Genomic DNA, 17,322 nt, shown 5'->3' with positions numbered 1-17,322 from the left:
AATCATGTATATTTTTTCATTTCCACTAAGCTTCAAGGGTTACAATTTCCTTCAAAAATCATAGTCGAATTCTTTCTACATAATAGTTCTGCATCTTTGAATGTAGGCTATGTGTCAGTTTGGACATCTGTCCATTATCATTTCCATATCAACTCCAACTATTCCTTTACATTCCTGAACATCCCCAGCATCTTTAACATTCACACCTTCAAGCATATATTTGTGCAACTTAAGACATGGAAGTAAGTTAGAAATTTTGGTGAACACATACGAGTGCAACTTATGAGGGGGTGAGTGGACGGGTAGCCATTCACAGGGATGCTATTTAGAGATTAACCAGTACTCATTTTGTCCTGAGTTTTTAAACTAAAAATCTTGACTTCAGGACAATTTAGAACATTTTTATCGAAAAATATTTGAACTGAAAAACTGAGATTCAGGACGCAACCTTTTAGAGTGGCTACCGACGTAACACATTGAGAGATTAAACAAAATTTGCTAAACTTGAGTTCAGAAGTGTTTGTGGTTCAATTGTGCAAGAAAATAGAAAGAGAATGTTCTCCAAGATCAAAGATGAGGGCTAAGAAAACAAATTGAAGGAATAGCAGGTTAGTAAGATTCTATAAGATATTAAAGAGAATATTGAAAATCGTATCGTTATTTATTGAATAAAATGTAGTTAGACCTTGTCTAAAATATTGAGCTGCGATCATCGATCGGAATGAACCACCAAAAAGAAACCCTCCCCTTTTGCAAAATAAATAAATAAATAGATAAAGCAGAAAAATAAAAGAAATAAACAGCATACACAATATATATGTGTGTGTATATATATATCCTTCTTTTCAATAGTTCATCTTGTGGTTCAAGTTTAAAGCATATTTTTAATTTAATTAATGTTTCAATCTCTTCCCGCGTGGGGAAGAGCTGTTAGGCATCTTGGATGGACTAACGATATTAAAATTTTCTTTGCGGAATCTAATAATGCTTCATTTAATGTTTGGAAAATCAAACTATTCTTCAATTTGAAAAATCTAATATATTCTACTATCTTTAGATTCCATGCAAAAATCATTGAACAAGACTGAATATCACCCCATAAAAGACTCCCTTAGATTCACTTTAATTGATTTTTTAGTTTTTGTGTGGTCTATAGTATTTGGTTTTTTTATATATCAAGTTCAAGACGGAATTAACTTCGTTTTTTCAAAGTTGCCCTTGAAATGATCTCGAAGTATCTGTTATATTTTCAATGAACAAAATAAAGAAATAGAAAAGGTTACTACGAACAATTTCATAGTTCATTTATGTTAAAAGATGGATTATTTAATATGTGTGAAAACAATCGAAAAATCAATTAAAATGGATTGAAGGGAGTATTTTTTTTCAGCTATAAAACTTGAGTTCGTATAATAAATTACTTTTAAAATACAATTATTCAACCTTTAAAGTGTTTGTGCCAATATATATTGTTTAGTTGTTATTAGCACCATTTTGGTCGGCAAACTTTCTTAGTTTTCCTCGTTGGTCCACGCAGTAGTACTCATGCTTTCTCACTTTATTCATTATAAAAAAGTCGATCCGTGTAATATAAGCTGCACAGAGATCTCATAAGATAGTCTTAAAATAACTATTTGACGAAATATTGACCTCTCCACCGTATATATCTAACAATTGTTTTATTTAAATACTGATAAATAAAATAAAAAAAAACATTCGAAGATTAACATCATTATCAAATTCTAATCTTGTTTCATTTAAGGAGAATCTTATGCGAATTTGGACTAAGCGCAACTTATCATCAAATAAAACAACCTTAAAATAGTGGTAGTAGTACTCTAATTTTTTAAGAATGCGACTCTCGAGAGTCGTAATATTTGAATTGTACAAAGAGTCACAAAGACAAATTAATAAATCTCTCTGGTCAAAGGACTGACTCAGAATTGTTGACTGGTACCCAAGAATAAAGAAAGGTCAAAACCTAATCTTGGAACACTTGCTAACTCTCTGACTCAAGGAAATTAAAACAGCAGCCAATGAAATCGCAAAGCTTTACTTCCAAGATTGTGTGACCTTGTCCCATTAGATTAAGCAAGTCATATATCTCCATCAAAGTCTCCCTTTCTTAGTGGGCGTTTGGAAATAAGAATTGTAAAATTTTCGAGAAAAAAATAAAATATAATTTTGAGTTGATTTTAAATTTTTGCGCGTAATTGGAAGAGTTTTGAAAAATAACTTTTTGAAAATTTTCAAAATTCATCTTCAAGTGAATATTGAAAATATTATGGCCAAACACTGATTTCCAAAAAAAAAAAAAAAGTGAAAAAAATTCATGGCCAAACGGGCCCTTAATATTTCAAAAGGGTACTGCTGAACGACAATTTTTTGGTGTCTTAAGAATTGCTGAAAAAAGATAAAATGTTGCTCTCCTTTTTTTTTTTTTTTTTGTGGTCATAATTTGACTTGACAGTTGACACAAAGACTAACAAAAAAAATTAAAATTTATGATCTTAAATATGCCACAATATTTTCGTGGCTATAAATTTTTTGAAAACTTATGGTATTAAATATAGCATAATATTTATGTGATAGAATATATGAGACCACCAAACTATATAGAGAGCAGGTCCTATATAGGTTTCCACAGATGAAGTTAATGAAACAGTAAGTAAATGGAACAAGGAACTTTTACGTGGAAAAATTCCTGTTCAAGGGGATAAAAACCACGACCTACACTGGTAGGATTTCAACTTCACTTTGAGCAATCTTTTAGATTACAACCTATGCAATCTAGGAATTAAACTCTTAATCCCTCACTAACTTGTAATACACATATTACAAGCCACTTTGCAATACACCTATTACAAAGACTTTAACTCATGACTAACTCTAGTCACGACACAAATACTAAAGGTTTATGATTTTCAAGGGGTTCCTAATTAAAGCTTCTAGATAAGCCAAGTAGGAATTACAATGAAGAACAATTACAAAGTTACAACTCAACAAGGACATACAAGATACTTTTTGTAGGAACTGGTCCGTAGTAGTGTTGTACTTTGTTCTTAATACACTTGAGAATTGAATGCTTGATCGATAGACGGTTGGAGTGCTTGAATGAATTCTCAAGTGTTCAAGTGATGTTTTGTTGTAATGCTCTTTGTTAATACAACTTGGATGACATCACTTGAATGATGTAATCAATTGGTTGGTCAATGAGAAGTGACTGTTGTACTGTGCTGAACTATTTGCGTGTACAGTGTAGGTAGTTCACTTTCCAACTGTAGATAGTTGACTTCGTACTGTTGTCAGGGGAACCTAAGAGGATGAGGTCTATATGTTGATTCTTTATCTTCTGAAGTCATAACAACTCACATTAGCTTAAGTCCGTTGATTTGAGTTGTGTACCAAGTGTATCAGGTTCTTTATCTGGTTCTTTGACAGTAAGTTTGTTAGATCGTCAAAACATAAAGCTAAGGTACTGTAAAACACATCAATTTCCCCCTTTTTTATGATGACAAACTTTAAAATTGACAATCATATTTAGAACAACAAAAACCAGATAGAGTAACAGGAACGACATAAGTTCCCCCTGAATTTGTGCTTTCTCCTGAATCAGTCCCTTCAATTTTGCTCCTCTCTACTCAACTCTTCCCCATTTTGGCATCATTAAAAATACACAAGCAAGCAAGCAGCATAACGAAGTCTAGCCTAGCCAACTCATGCCACTTATGTGCACACCACATGATAGAAAAGAGAAGCAGAGAAACAAAAGCATTTATAGCAAAAGATAAGAGTCTTCATTAAGATTATAAAAGATAAGCCATTGCTGTACAGCAAAGGCAAATTTGGACTATTGAAAACAGGAGCAGTGCATGTGAATTCCATCCATAGCACAAAACAAAACAATAAAAAACAAAAACAACTACCACAAAGTCATCAGAATAAAAAAGATAAACTGGAAACTGGTCACCGGTCACCGGTCACTGGTGGATTAGCCTAGGAGACACTAGATGAAGAGGGCTTTGAAGCAGTAGAAAGAGTGTTGAGAACGAGATCAATCCGAGAATTTGCTCTGCGAGCAATTTCTCCTTCAGGTTCTCAACCTGTTGCCTGAGATCAGCATTTTCTTTGGTCAGACAAGCAACCTCTGCACATGATGAACTAGAGGACCCTGGTGCCTCTTGAGCCTGACTTAGCTGAGTCTCTAAAATGACATTTGTCACACCTCCTTTTTCACCTACACCCGTAAGGGCGTAAAGGAGTTTTTCCATTTAAAGGACAATCGGAACGAGATTTAATTATTAATTATTCAGAGTCGCCACTTGAGAGATTAATGGTGTCCCAAGTCACCGGTTGTATCCCGAACCGAGGAAATTTATGACTCTGTTAACAGTCCGCGAACCAGAAATCCGAGTAAGGAATTCTGTTAACCCGGGAGAAGGTGTTAGGCATTCCCGGGTTCCGTAATTCTAGCACGGTCGCTTAACTGTTGTATTTGATTTTATCTGATTTTAATACCTGCTAGCTTATGTGCCTTTTATTCGTAAACCGCTTTTTATTTTAAAGAATTACGATATCGTGAAAACGCGTTTCGAACCCCGTCGTAATCAATGCGCCCGTGATTGTCAACACATTTCGACTTCATCGAGATTTGGATTTGGGTCGCATCAATGCGCACCCGAGTTCAGGAAGGTAATTTTATTAAGAGCGCGTTTAAAGCAACTACGCGTTTGCACTTTGCGAGGGCCATGGAATTTCAACTAAATGGCACACCTCGATTTCTAAAGGAATAAAATTAATTAAGTGAGGGCCATGCAATTGTCCTTCTGTTCGACATGGCACGCCTCAAATTGTCCCAAAGGGTTGTACCCAATTAAAGCAGCCTATGAATATTCATGAATTGTTCTTCTCTTTTGCTTTGAAATTTATCGTAAAGCATGATTTATAGAAGCTGAAATGGTGGGAAACCATATTAAAAAGAAAATTACTTCCAATCATACGGAATTGCCCAAGCATTTTACGAACAGATTGTCTCTAGCCTATTACCTCTAACCACTGGCAAGCACGAAACGAGGTATTAATTAATACTAATAAGACGAACGGAAACAGTAGGGTAACAAATCAGGATTCCCCTTTATATATTTTGAATTCGTAAAAAAAAAAAGTTGAGCCACAGGTAAAAACATTCTAGCTACAGATAATGAGATCCAAAAACAAACCAGCTGCTCTAAAATCAAGCATACCATTTTAATCCTAACGGAGAAGACACAATAAATATCCGAAAAGAAAAAAAAGTAATTCATGTACCTTAAGATGCAGTGGGCCAATGGATCAAATTAATCAATATGCAAACAACAATACCAAACGGATCCATCAGGGAATAAACATGAATCGATATTAACGTAGACCATATCCAATTTTGCGTTGAAACTAAAACTAAAATCAACAAAACCATACCATGAACAACAGAAAACATCAGAGAACAAACTCCACCATGTATACGCGAACAAATTTCAGCAAATTCATAGCACATGGATGCCTGAACAACATTTACATTTCGAGATTGAGACAAATGCCTATAAACATCATTCGAGACAAATTTGAATAGCCAAAGAAAGGCGAGAGGAAAGTTGTAGCTTAGCAAAATAGAACCACCGAAGAACAACTCACACAACTGAACCTCAAACTTAAATTTTAAGTCCAAACAATTGAAACAAACAGACCTGGACCATTGAAAAAATCACTTAACGCGAAACTAACACGAGTTCAAGCTGGTCTTTAGCTAAATCAGTAGCATATATCAACAAAACTTAAAACTGAAAAGAAGAACCCAGAGAATATAGTCCTATTCTGGAAGGATGACAGGATGAAAGGAAATAGACATATCAAACAGTGCTTATGGAACTCGTCTCGAGCTTATACGAGCAAACTGAACCCAAACATTTACAACAAGCTCTAAAGAACCCATTACTGAACTATGGATCATTTGAACAATAATAAGTTTCTTTATCAAATAGCTAATCAAACTGATTCTAACAGCAAATGACGTGTTTCACTAACTCAAATGACCAAGAATCAAATCTGACTTTGATCAAACGCATTTGTCAAAAGATCAGATTCGTACCAGTATTGCAGGGTAGACAATTTCAGAGTTTAATTCATATGTAAACTAAACTAAACAAAACCAGAATAAACATGAACACATTGTTCATTTGAAGTCGACGACACTTGATTCAGAATATTCTTCAAGCTTGAATAACCGTCAAGACATGTAGGGAATGAAAGACGACTATTCAAATCGACTTCTACTAACTGAAAATACTCAAATACATCATACTACTGAGAATGAATTCATTCAACACGAGATTCGATCCCAGCACAAATAGAGCACTCGAGACAGAAACACATAGTTCAAAGCACTAAAACAAAATAGAATCGCAAGAACAGAGAGATGAAGATTGAACCTGAAATTTCGAACTTCTTTTGATAACAGAAGGTTCGAAACACAACCAAATCAATAGCAAAGGCGAGCAGCAATCAGAAATTTAGACAGCGGCGAACTCAGCAATTTTCAAACGAGCTCCATTTGTAAACCAACTCCATCGCACGCACGATTAAACCAGAGACGATATGCGAAGAAATCGAAACTCTTTTTTTTATTTTTGTTTCATTTTGTTTTTACTCTAACGAAGAGAAATAGAAATCTGGGATCCTTTCTGTATTTTCTGGGATTGAAACTAAAAAAAAAATCCAAAACAACGAGGGTTCGGTATCAATCAAACAAACGCCGAGAATCAGAAAACCAAAATAGAAATTAGAAATCGAACCTCCGAACCTCTTTTTTTTTCAAAGAATCAGATTGAGCCCTTTTTTGAAACGAATCCCTGATGAATGTGGGGCTTGGATTGAACGAAATCAATCCAATGCCTCACATTCATCCAACGAATCATCTCTAGGACCTTCCAATCGCGTGCCTCCTCTCAAAATCGAGCGAGTGAACAGAAACGAATCTTGGCCTTAGAAAATCCATTAACAACAGCAAGAGGACAGGTAGAGGGATGCGTGGGTTAGGCCTTGATGCTCACTCGCGTGAATTTTGACGATTTATTGGGACGGATTTGAGGCCTGACTCGCATGTTCTTCAAAGAAGAAGAACAGTCACAGAGGGGTGGGTTTTGGGATTAGGGGTCTGTGGGTTTGACTGATGGACGGGTCGGGTCATGGGCAAGGAGGGGTGATTTGGGATGGGTTGGAATGGGTATTGATTTTGGGCTGGGATCCATTTGGGCTGGGGGGTTTTAAGAACGGAATTGGCCCAGATTATTCTACTCTTATTTTCTTTTCTCTTTTATTTCCTTTTTCTCATTTTTAATTTTTTTTATAATTTTTCTAATTTTTATAAAGATGTAAAACTAACATGAAATCCTAATTATTTCAAAACAAAGACTAATTAATTCCTAAAATTGTTTAAAAAAAACTATTTCATGACAAATTCACAATAAAAATCATTAAAATGCAAAAGTGAACTAATTTTGTGATTTTTCATGTTTTGTCTAAACAAATTAACCCTTAATTGATACTAAAATATAAAACTAAAACCTAAATGCAAAATGCATATTTCTGTATTTTATATAAACTAAAATACGACAATTATCAAGGAAATGACACCGAAATGCACAAAAATTGTAAAAAATAAAGAAAAATTATTTTGTTGGAATTTTTTGGGAATTATTCATATATAGGGCAAAAATCACGTGCTCACAACATTCCTTGCCTTTAACTTCCTAATCTCCTCAGTAGCACTGTCCTGGGCATTGATGAGCTGTCAGATTGTCGAAGTGCTGCCTACCCCTCTACCTTTTTCAACACATTCACATTCCTCTAGAGTAGTTTGCGAAAAGTCTGCTTTTTGGTCCCCACTTTGGGCTGTCCCAAAGGCACATTAAAGAACTTGAAGACATGCGTGAGAAGAAATCCATAGGGGATACCATTATTTCCATCCTTGAAAGCTGCAACCTTTTGCATATGCTCAATCATTATGGCTGGCAGATTAACAGATCGAAAACCATCCAATGCTTCCATCAGATATAGATCAGACATGGATGTGATAGACCTTCTCTCAGTGCGAGGTAGCAGAACTTTGTTCACCAACTCAAACATGAGCTGATACACAGGAAGCAAAGCTTTCTTATGCACCCGTTCCCTCCGCTGGACTGCTCGTTCCTTAACAGAAGACATGCCATCAGTAGGAACCTTAAGAATGTCTCCTAGCATAGCAGAGTCCATAACAATGTCTACACCATTAACTAAATCACATGTATGGTCGGATTCAATAGTGAAGAGGTCAGCATAGAAACTATGGACCTCATCCTCATAGACTTTGGGCACATCCACTTTGAACAGATGTCCCCACTATTGAAATTTGACCATTTCAAGAATTCGCCTCATACCAGCCATCTCAGGTATTTCTGGGTCAAATGTGCGACGCCATAGAACTTTCTAGTACCTCAACCTTTCTTTACCAGACACATTTTCACGCTTCACTTTCTTCACAGAACCGGGTTCCTTCATATTCTCCAATTTCCTCTTACCAAACTTCACACTAGACTTAGCCTTCCCACTTGATTTCACCAGAACATCATCATCAAACAATGACTCTTCAACCACCACTTGCTTCAACTTGTCACTACTTTTACTGGGCGTTCCAATAGCCTCCTCTGAAACACTTTCAGCAGATTGTTTATTTTTCCCAGTTCTTTTCACCAAGGAACTTGGTCCTCTTGAGCTTCCTCATCCACTTCCACAATAGGAATGTTCTTGTCACAAATAATCTCTCCATCATTGATTAGCTTTTTTTTCTTTTTTCTTGCTACTCCTGTTACTCTTATGCAGGGTAGACTCAAGAGCCACTTTTTTTTTGCAACCTTGTAGTAGGTCTTTTAGGAGAGGGCTCAGGAGTGACTACTGGCCTCCTTCTGGAAATAAACACATGTAGAGCAATATTATCCTGATCTTCTTCATCACTGGACCGCATAGCAGAAGGTACTACTTCCAAAGGCTCAGCATCAAAGTGAGGAGAAGGAGAAGGGTCAAAACTGACCTGGGAAGAAGATTGATGACTTGTTTCCTCAAGAGAGGGGTCAGGTCTTTCAAGAGGGGTCCTAGTAGTTTCTTCTGGTGCAAGTTGTTCAAAGATCACCATCGTTCCTTCTCCTACCAACGACTGAGTCTTTTCCCCTTGAGACTCATGCATAGTTGAGGTGACCTCATACATTATTCCTTCAGAAGATATAACCAACATGTTTCTATGGCCTCTCTCTCCTGAGATTCTATTGGTGCAACAAAATCCGGGACGGGAGTACCTGTAGACTGATCAATACCATCCTTAGAACCCTTTTTTGCATGTGGAGTCTCACTATTTTCTCCATATGTGCTTTGTGCTGAGAGAATATCAGGCGATAGAGAAGAGAAACTATCGATTTTGGGGATTTCAGAGTTCTCAACACTTGGTGGGAGAATGTTGTCTAAGGGAGTAGTGAGAGTGATAGAGGGTGAAGGATAATCAGGTTTAGGAGTATCACTTGAAACAGTGGTGGAAGAGGGAATGGTGAGAGGTGTTTCACTATAAACGGAGGAGTCAAGGGTTTGCTCTAGGGTTTTCTCTTCAATTGTGGGAATGATTGGGTAATCTTCAGCCATGGTAGAGAATAAGTTTGAAATTTCTAGAAGGGCTGAAGAAGAGAGAGAGAGAGAGAGAGAGAGATGATCATGAGAGGGTTTTAATGATAGAAGAGGCAATTTTGAGGAAGAGAGAAACCGGTTCTGAAATGGCGATAGTTTTGTGGGGAGGTGCAGCATTTCAGAGGGAAGTGAAAGGATTTGAATGAAAAGACGTGACATGCAGGGTCTAAAAAGGTTGATGACGTGGCAATCATTTTTTTATTTATTTTGAGATATGCATGAGAAAAACACAAGACTACTGACTTGTGGTACAAGAACCATGTTTTTGATCGATCTTTCAAAAATGCTCAACCCTCTTTCATTGCTTATGCATTTCCTCAGCAACTTCTATAATAATCATGCGTGTCTACCTGTAATGGTATAGAAGTGAGTTAGACTTGGCCGGAAAACACTTTAGCTAATTTTACCTGTATGTAATTTTCATAGCTATATAGTAGGAATCAGGTTCCCAATTAGGCTTTATTAGCCCCAGTGCCAATCTGTTTCTCTCAAAGTGTTCTCTACTTAGTGCTTTGGTGAAAATATCTACAATTTGGTCTTCTTTGCTGCAAAACTTCATACAGATAAGTCCCTTCCCACGTTGGCTTTGAGAAAATGATATCTCACATCAATGTGCTTGGTTCTTTTATATTGGACTGGATTCTTGGCCATGTTGAGTGCACTTATGTTATCATACAGAAAAGACACATAGTTAGTATACACTCCAAAATCTTCTAATTGTTGTTTGATCCATAAAAGCTGAGCACAGTAGGAGGCTGCAACAACGTATTCTGCTTCAGTTGTTGAAAGAGCTACTGAATTTTGCTTCCTTGTGCCACATGAAATAAGACATGATCCTAGGAAGTGAGCCATTCCAGATGTGTTTTTCCTGTCCACAAGATAACCTGCATAGTCAGCATCAGCATACCTAATAAGATTAAAATTGTCACTTGAAGGGTAGTACATAACGAGGTCCTGCGTTCCCTTAAGATATCTTAAAATTCTTTTGGCAGCCTTCAGATAAGATTCCTTGAGATTTGACTGAAATCTTGCACACAGTCCCTCACTAAAGACAATATCTAGCATGCTGGCAGTGAGATAGAGAAGAGACCCAATAATTCCTCTATTCACTGTTTGATTTACAGGAGAGCCAGATTCATCCATGTCCAGTCAAGTGTCAGTGGCAACAGGAGTGTAAATTACTTTTGATACTTCCATATCAAATGTACCCTTCGTGGAGTGCTTCACTTGAAGACCCAAGAAGAAATTCAACTCACCCATCATGCTCATCTCAAACTCACTTCCCATGAGTTTTGCAAATTTCTCACATAGTGAATCAGCTGTTGCCCCAAAAATGATATCATCAACATATACCTAAACAATGAGTAGGTTCCTCCCCCGTTTCTTTAGGAACAAAGTATTGTCAATTTTTGCCTCTTGTAAAACCATTTTTTAAGAGAAACTTTGACAACCTTTCATACCAAACTCGAGGAGCATGCTTCAATCCATACAACGCCTTGTCCAATTTGAACACATATTCAGGGTATTCATGACATTCAAAACCTGGAGGTTGCTTTACATACACTTCTTTCTTGAGGAAGCCATTTGTGCTTTTGACATCCATTTGGAACAGAGTGAATTCTATATGTGATGAAAAGGCAATGAGGATTTTGATAACTTCTATACGAGCAACTGGAGCAAAAGTCTCATCATAGTCAATTCCTTCCTCCTGATTGTAACCTTGGACAACTAACCTTGCCTTGTTCCTTGTAGTATTCCCATGTTCATCAAGCTTGTTCCTGAATACTCACATGGTTCCTATGATGGTACGTTCTGAGGGTCTAGGTACCAGGTGCCACACTTTGTTTCTTTCGAATTGATGCAGCTCATCTTGCATAGCTATGATCCAGTCTGCATCTTTTAAGGCTTCCTTAATATGTTTGGGCTTTATTTAGGAAAGAAAGGTTGAGAAGGCAAGCGAATTTCTGGCTTTTGATCTAGTTTGGACTCCTGAATCCAGAGGGGTAATTATGTTTTCAAGAGGATGAGAGCTTTTATGTTTCCAATTGGGCACTTGAGCTTCATTTATAGACGAGCTGGGTAATCCTTATTGGTTTTCTTGTATTCTTCTTTCAACTACCCGTGAAGTACTTTGAACTGCATCAACCACTCTTTCTTCAGCTTCAGTGGTTGTAATTGTAGTACATGGTTCCTCTCCGACTGATGAGAAAGAGGTTGTATTGTCTTCACTTGTCTCCTTCACTTGACTCCTTCACTTGACTCATCATATCTACCTTTCCATTTGCCATATTAATAACTTCTCCTAGAACCATCAGAGGCTCTCCATCTTGATCATCCTTGTTGTTTTTCTCATAGGAAGGGTAGGACTCGTCAAAGATTATGTGGATACTCTCCTCAACAAATTGAGTCGGCTTATTGTATACCTTGTAGGCTTTACTTTGAGAGGAATATCCCAGAAAGATTCCTTCATCACTCTTGGCATCAAATTTTCCAAGCTAATCCTTTCCATTGTTGAGAATATAACATTTGCACCCAAATGTTCTTAAGTGAGTCAGCTTGGGCTTCCTTTCATTCAGCAACTCATAGGGAGTTTTGTTCAAAAGAGACCTGATTATGCACCTGTTCACCAAGTAACATGCAGTGTTGACAACTTCAACCCAGAAGTTCTTATTAATGCCACTATCGATCAACATTGTTCTTGCCATTTCTTCAACAGTTCTGTTCTTCCTTTCTACAACTCCATTTTGTTGTGGAGTTCTTGGGGCTACAAAGTTATGGGTAATGCCATTTTTATTGTAGAATACATCAAACTTATCATTGTCAAATTCTGTTCCATGATCTGATCTGATGCATGCAACTTTTGACTCCATATTCAAATTTTCTTCACAAAGGCTACAAAAACTTCAAAAGTTTCATCTTTTGTTCTAAGGAACATGGTCCAAGTGAATCTTCAATAGTCATTCACTATCACAAAAATGTATCTTTTCCTCCCCTACTTTGTACTCTCATAGGACCACATAGATCCATATGAAGGAGATCAAGTGGTTTTGAGGTGCTGACATCCTTCTTTGGCTTGAATGAGGATTTCACATGCTTCCCTCTAGCGCAAGCATCACAAACCTTGTGCTCTTTGAACTTTGACTTGGGAAGACCACGAACCAGGTCCTTTTGAACTAGTTTATTCAGTAGAGAGAAGCTTGCATGTCCCAGTCTTCTATTCCACGGCTTAGCATCATCATCAACTACTTTCAAGCAACTCAAATCACCACTTTGTAGGGACTTAAAATCAGCAACGTAGATATTCTTGTATCTTTTGGCCATAAGTACCACTACACCAGTTACTAGATTTGTAACTGTGCATATCTTTGACAAGAATTCCGCTGTGTTTCCCTTATCACATATTTGAGAAACACTCAAGAGACTGTACTTGAGACCATTTACATAGTACACATTCTCAATAGAGTGAGTGAGTTATTTCCCAATCTTACTAACTCCAAGAATGTACCCCTTTTTCCCATTGCCAAAGGATATACCCCCTCTTTGCAAGGCTTTTAGTGAAAGAAAGTCCATAGTATTTCTAGTCATGTGCTTTGAGCATCCACTGTCCATAAACCATTGTTGACCACTTCTTTTTACTATTTCCTACACAAGGAGATGAAGGATTAGATTTAGGAGCCCAAGCAAGTTTGGGTCCCTTGTAATAGACAAGAGGATGAATAAGTGCTCTTCTAGTTCATGCAGGTAACTTGTGCTTTTTATGGGCGGCACCTGGTCCTCTTTCAACAGTTACTCTTTCAGCAAAGACTTTGTTTTTCTGAAGAGACTGAACCATAACTTGGCAATTTTCTTTGAAATGCCTTTTGTTCCCATAGTAGGTACACAACCAATTATCAGGTACAGTAACATATTTGCTATGAGGATTATAAGGAGTTCTCTCCCTTTGAAACCCTATTCCCTGCCTGTTTCAACCATTGTTCACGTACATGGCAGTAATAGCATCCGAGGACCAGGTTTACTTAAGAGACTTCTCAAGATCATTTTTTACTCTTTTCAGTTCTGCTTGAAGCTGCCTATTTTTCTCAAAGTTCAGCACATAAACTAGTTTTTACGACGTTTAACTCATTTTCAAGTCTAATATGTGCTTCGCTAGCAACTTCTTTTCCTTTCTCAAAATTTCCAGGCCTACATTCTACTTTGATTTCCTCTATTGTTTCCCTCAAGTCTATAATCACAACTAAGAGGTCATCTCTTTTATGCTCCAACGCATCAACTTTCTCCACTAAGTCATTCTTTTCTTTACTGAAATTTTTGATGGTTTCTTTTAAATAAACAACTACTACCATCAAATTATCTCTTTCATGTTCTACACTAGCAATTTTCTTAGTTAGAACATCCTTTTCATTTTCCAGATTATCTATGGTTTCCTTCAAGTCAACCACACAGACTACCAGGTCATCTCTAGTTTATTCAGCATCTCCTAACTCTATGGTTAAAGCATCCTTATCATCTACAAGACTATGATAGGCATCAATTAACACATTTGCTAATGACATGAGTTTCTTAGGATAGTAGTATTTCAGATTTCTCTAAACATCCCTAAAATTTACCTCATCATTGTCATCATCCTCATCACTGTCTGACTGAGCCATCAAAGCAAATATTTAATCATATTCATTGGCTTCACTATCAACTGCCATCATAGAGTTATCACCTGCATCATTTTCTTCTTCAGACTCACCGGAGGAATCTCCACATGCTGCAAGAGCTTACTTCACAACATTGTTAGTGGCGTCCTTTCTTTTGAAGCATTTGTCAGGAACCGGGTTCCTCTTGGCTACTTTATGAGAGTTGTGTTTGAAATGTTCTTGCTTCAAGAGAGGGAAATCCTTGATGAAATGCCCTGGCTTTCTAAATAAATGACGGAGGTTATAATTCTTTGGTTTGTTGGAACTGCCTCTCTTTGGTATACCTCTATTTCTTTGAACCATTTTCTGAAACCTTCTGGTTAAGTAATCCATGTCACTGTCCTCCTTAATGGAGTCATTGCTTTCAGCCTTGAGTGTCAGGTTCTTTTCCTTCTTTGGTTCTCTTCTTTCACTATCCTTGTTCTACTTCATTTCGTAGGTTTTCATATTTCCAACTAGCTCGTCTATGGTTAACGCCTGCAAATCTTTTGCTTCAGTAATGGCATTCACTTTACTCTCCCATGAACTGGGCAAAACATTGAGAATTTTCCTCACAAGCTTGCTCCTAGGAATGATTTTACCAAGCGAGTATAGCTCATTTATGATGGAAGTGAATCTTGTATGCATGTCTTGAATAGATTCATCGTCCTTCATTCTGGAAACCTCATACTCAGTAATGAGCATGTCAATCTTGGATTGCTTTACTTGAGTGGTTCCCTCGTATGCTGTTTGTAAAGATTCCCATATCTCCTTGGCGGATTGACAGGCTGAGATCCTATTGTATTCATCGTCCTATACAACACACCAAAACTTTCTTGGCACGAAAGTTTTTCTCTATAACTTTCCTATCTGCATCGTTGTATTCTTTCCTCGTCTTAGGCACTGTCTCACCGGGGTCTCCGACCTTCTTTGTAGGGAGGGACATAAGGACCATCACAAATAACATCCACAACTCGAAATCTTCTGCCATGATAAAGTCACACATTCTTGTCTTCCACCACCAATAGTATTGCCCATTGAACCTAGGTGGTCTGTAGGTAGACTGACCCTCTTCAAAATTTGGTGGAGCAGCCATGAGGATCCTTTCTAGGTGTTAACCCATTAGAAAGAACCCGCTCTGATACCAATTGATAGAATATATAAGTCCACCAAACTATATAGAGACTATGTCATAATAGGTTTCCATAGATGAAGTTAATAAAACACTAAGTAAATGGAACAAGGAACTTTTACGTGGAAAAATTCCTACTCAATGGGATAAAAAACCACAACCTACACTGGTAGGATTTCAACTTCACTTTTAGCAATCTTTTAGATTACAACCTATGCAATCTAGGAATTAAACTCTTAATCCCTCACTAACATGTAATACACTTATTACAAGCCACTTTGCAATACACCTATTACAAAGACTTTAACTCATGACTAACTCTAGTCACGACACAAACACTAAGAGTTTATGGTTTTCAAAGGGTTCCTAATTAAAGCTTCTAGAATAAGCAAAGTAGGAATTATAATGAAGAACAATTATAAAGTTACAACTCAACTAAATACATACAAGATACTTGCTGTAGGAACTGGTCCGTAGTAGTGTTGTACTTTGTTCTTGATGCACTTGAGAATTGAATGCTTGATCGATAGATGGTTGGATTGCATGAATGAATTCTCAAGTGTTCAAATGATGTTTTGTTGTAATGCTCTTTGTTAATACAACTTGGATGACATCACTTGAATGATGTAATAACTTGGTTGGTCAATGAGAAGTTACTGTTGTACTGTGCTGCACTGTTTGCGTGTACAGTGCAGGCAGTTCACTTTCCAACTGTAGACAGTTGATTTCGTACTACTATTAGGGGAACCCAAGAGGATCAGGTCCCTGTGTTGAATCTTTATCTTCTGAAGTCACAACAACTCACATTAGCTTAAGTCCGTTGATTTGAATTGTGTACCAAGTGTATCAGGTTCCTTATTTTGTTCTTTGACAGTAAGTTTGTTAGATCATTAAAACATAAAGCTAAGGTACTGTAAAACCCATCATTATGTGACTATACACACTTCTAATTACTAACAGTTAAAAAATATGTCATTACTTCTAATTACTAATAAACAATAAAAGTATGTCATTCCTTTTTAGACAAATTAATAAGGAAAATCTAATATTCATACAAAGTGGAATGAAGTATTTGTACTCTCATTGTAAAATGGCTCGAAAAATCGGTCTTTCTGCTCCACTTTATTTTTCATTTAAAAGCAATAATTAATTGTATCAGCAAGTAATTTTTTTTACCTTCCCAACAATAATACATATATCACAATTTTTGTAATATGACCAATATTTTGGCTAGTGGAGTTCATCTCATACAAACATAAGCCTATTTGCAAAGTAGACCTTGCTCGCAATATTCTCCGGGGCCCAAAAATATTACATTATATGGTGGATATCATTTGTACAAGTTGTATCTTTTCTTTTACAGCTTGGAGGCCAATGTTTTTTTGTCTATAAAAGGAAAGGTCATTAGTTCATTTTAGACACACCAACAAGACTTGAGTTTTCATTTCTTGTTTCTTCCTCTCCTTCTTTATTGAGAGTTGTTTGCAGAGAGTTGAATATTAGGAAACTTTTGTGTGATCTCCTTATTTTGGAGTGATCTTGTGAGGTTATTCTCTCGGGGGTATTTGGGATTATCTTTTGTACTCTTGTTGATATTGTAGGCATACAAATTTATTGGATTTAAATTTAATAAAATAATTTGGACTATATATTAAATATGTCAGTTCAACTAAATATGACGGGCTAATATAATTGGATTAATTATATAAGTCCAAGACATATGGGTCAATAAATAAGTCCAAATCTATTGGTCTAGCCCATTTAATTGGGCTACAAGTAATGAGC

General features: G+C 36.7%; 1 protein-coding gene across 1 annotated transcript; it reads right to left on the bottom strand.

The window, feature by feature from the left end:
- Window positions 1-12,708: 12,708 nt before the first annotated feature.
- On the bottom strand, window positions 12,709-15,501 carry LOC142180994 (uncharacterized). Its single transcript, XM_075253104.1, has 7 exons — window positions 15,331-15,501; window positions 14,883-15,218; window positions 14,349-14,381; window positions 13,851-14,165; window positions 13,532-13,696; window positions 13,247-13,383; window positions 12,709-13,162 (listed from the first exon to the last, which is right to left on the bottom strand). The coding sequence occupies exons 1-7, from the start codon at window positions 15,499-15,501 to the stop codon at window positions 12,709-12,711; spliced, it is 1,611 nt and encodes a 536-aa protein (XP_075109205.1).
- Between the last annotated feature and the right edge of the window lie 1,821 nt (window positions 15,502-17,322).

This window comes from Nicotiana tabacum, chromosome 5 (assembly GCF_000715075.1).
Source record: "Nicotiana tabacum cultivar K326 chromosome 5, ASM71507v2, whole genome shotgun sequence".
Taxonomy (NCBI): Eukaryota; Viridiplantae; Streptophyta; class Magnoliopsida; order Solanales; family Solanaceae; genus Nicotiana; species Nicotiana tabacum.
Note: the sequence above shows the minus strand (reverse complement) of the source record. Positions and strands in the feature narration are given on the sequence as shown.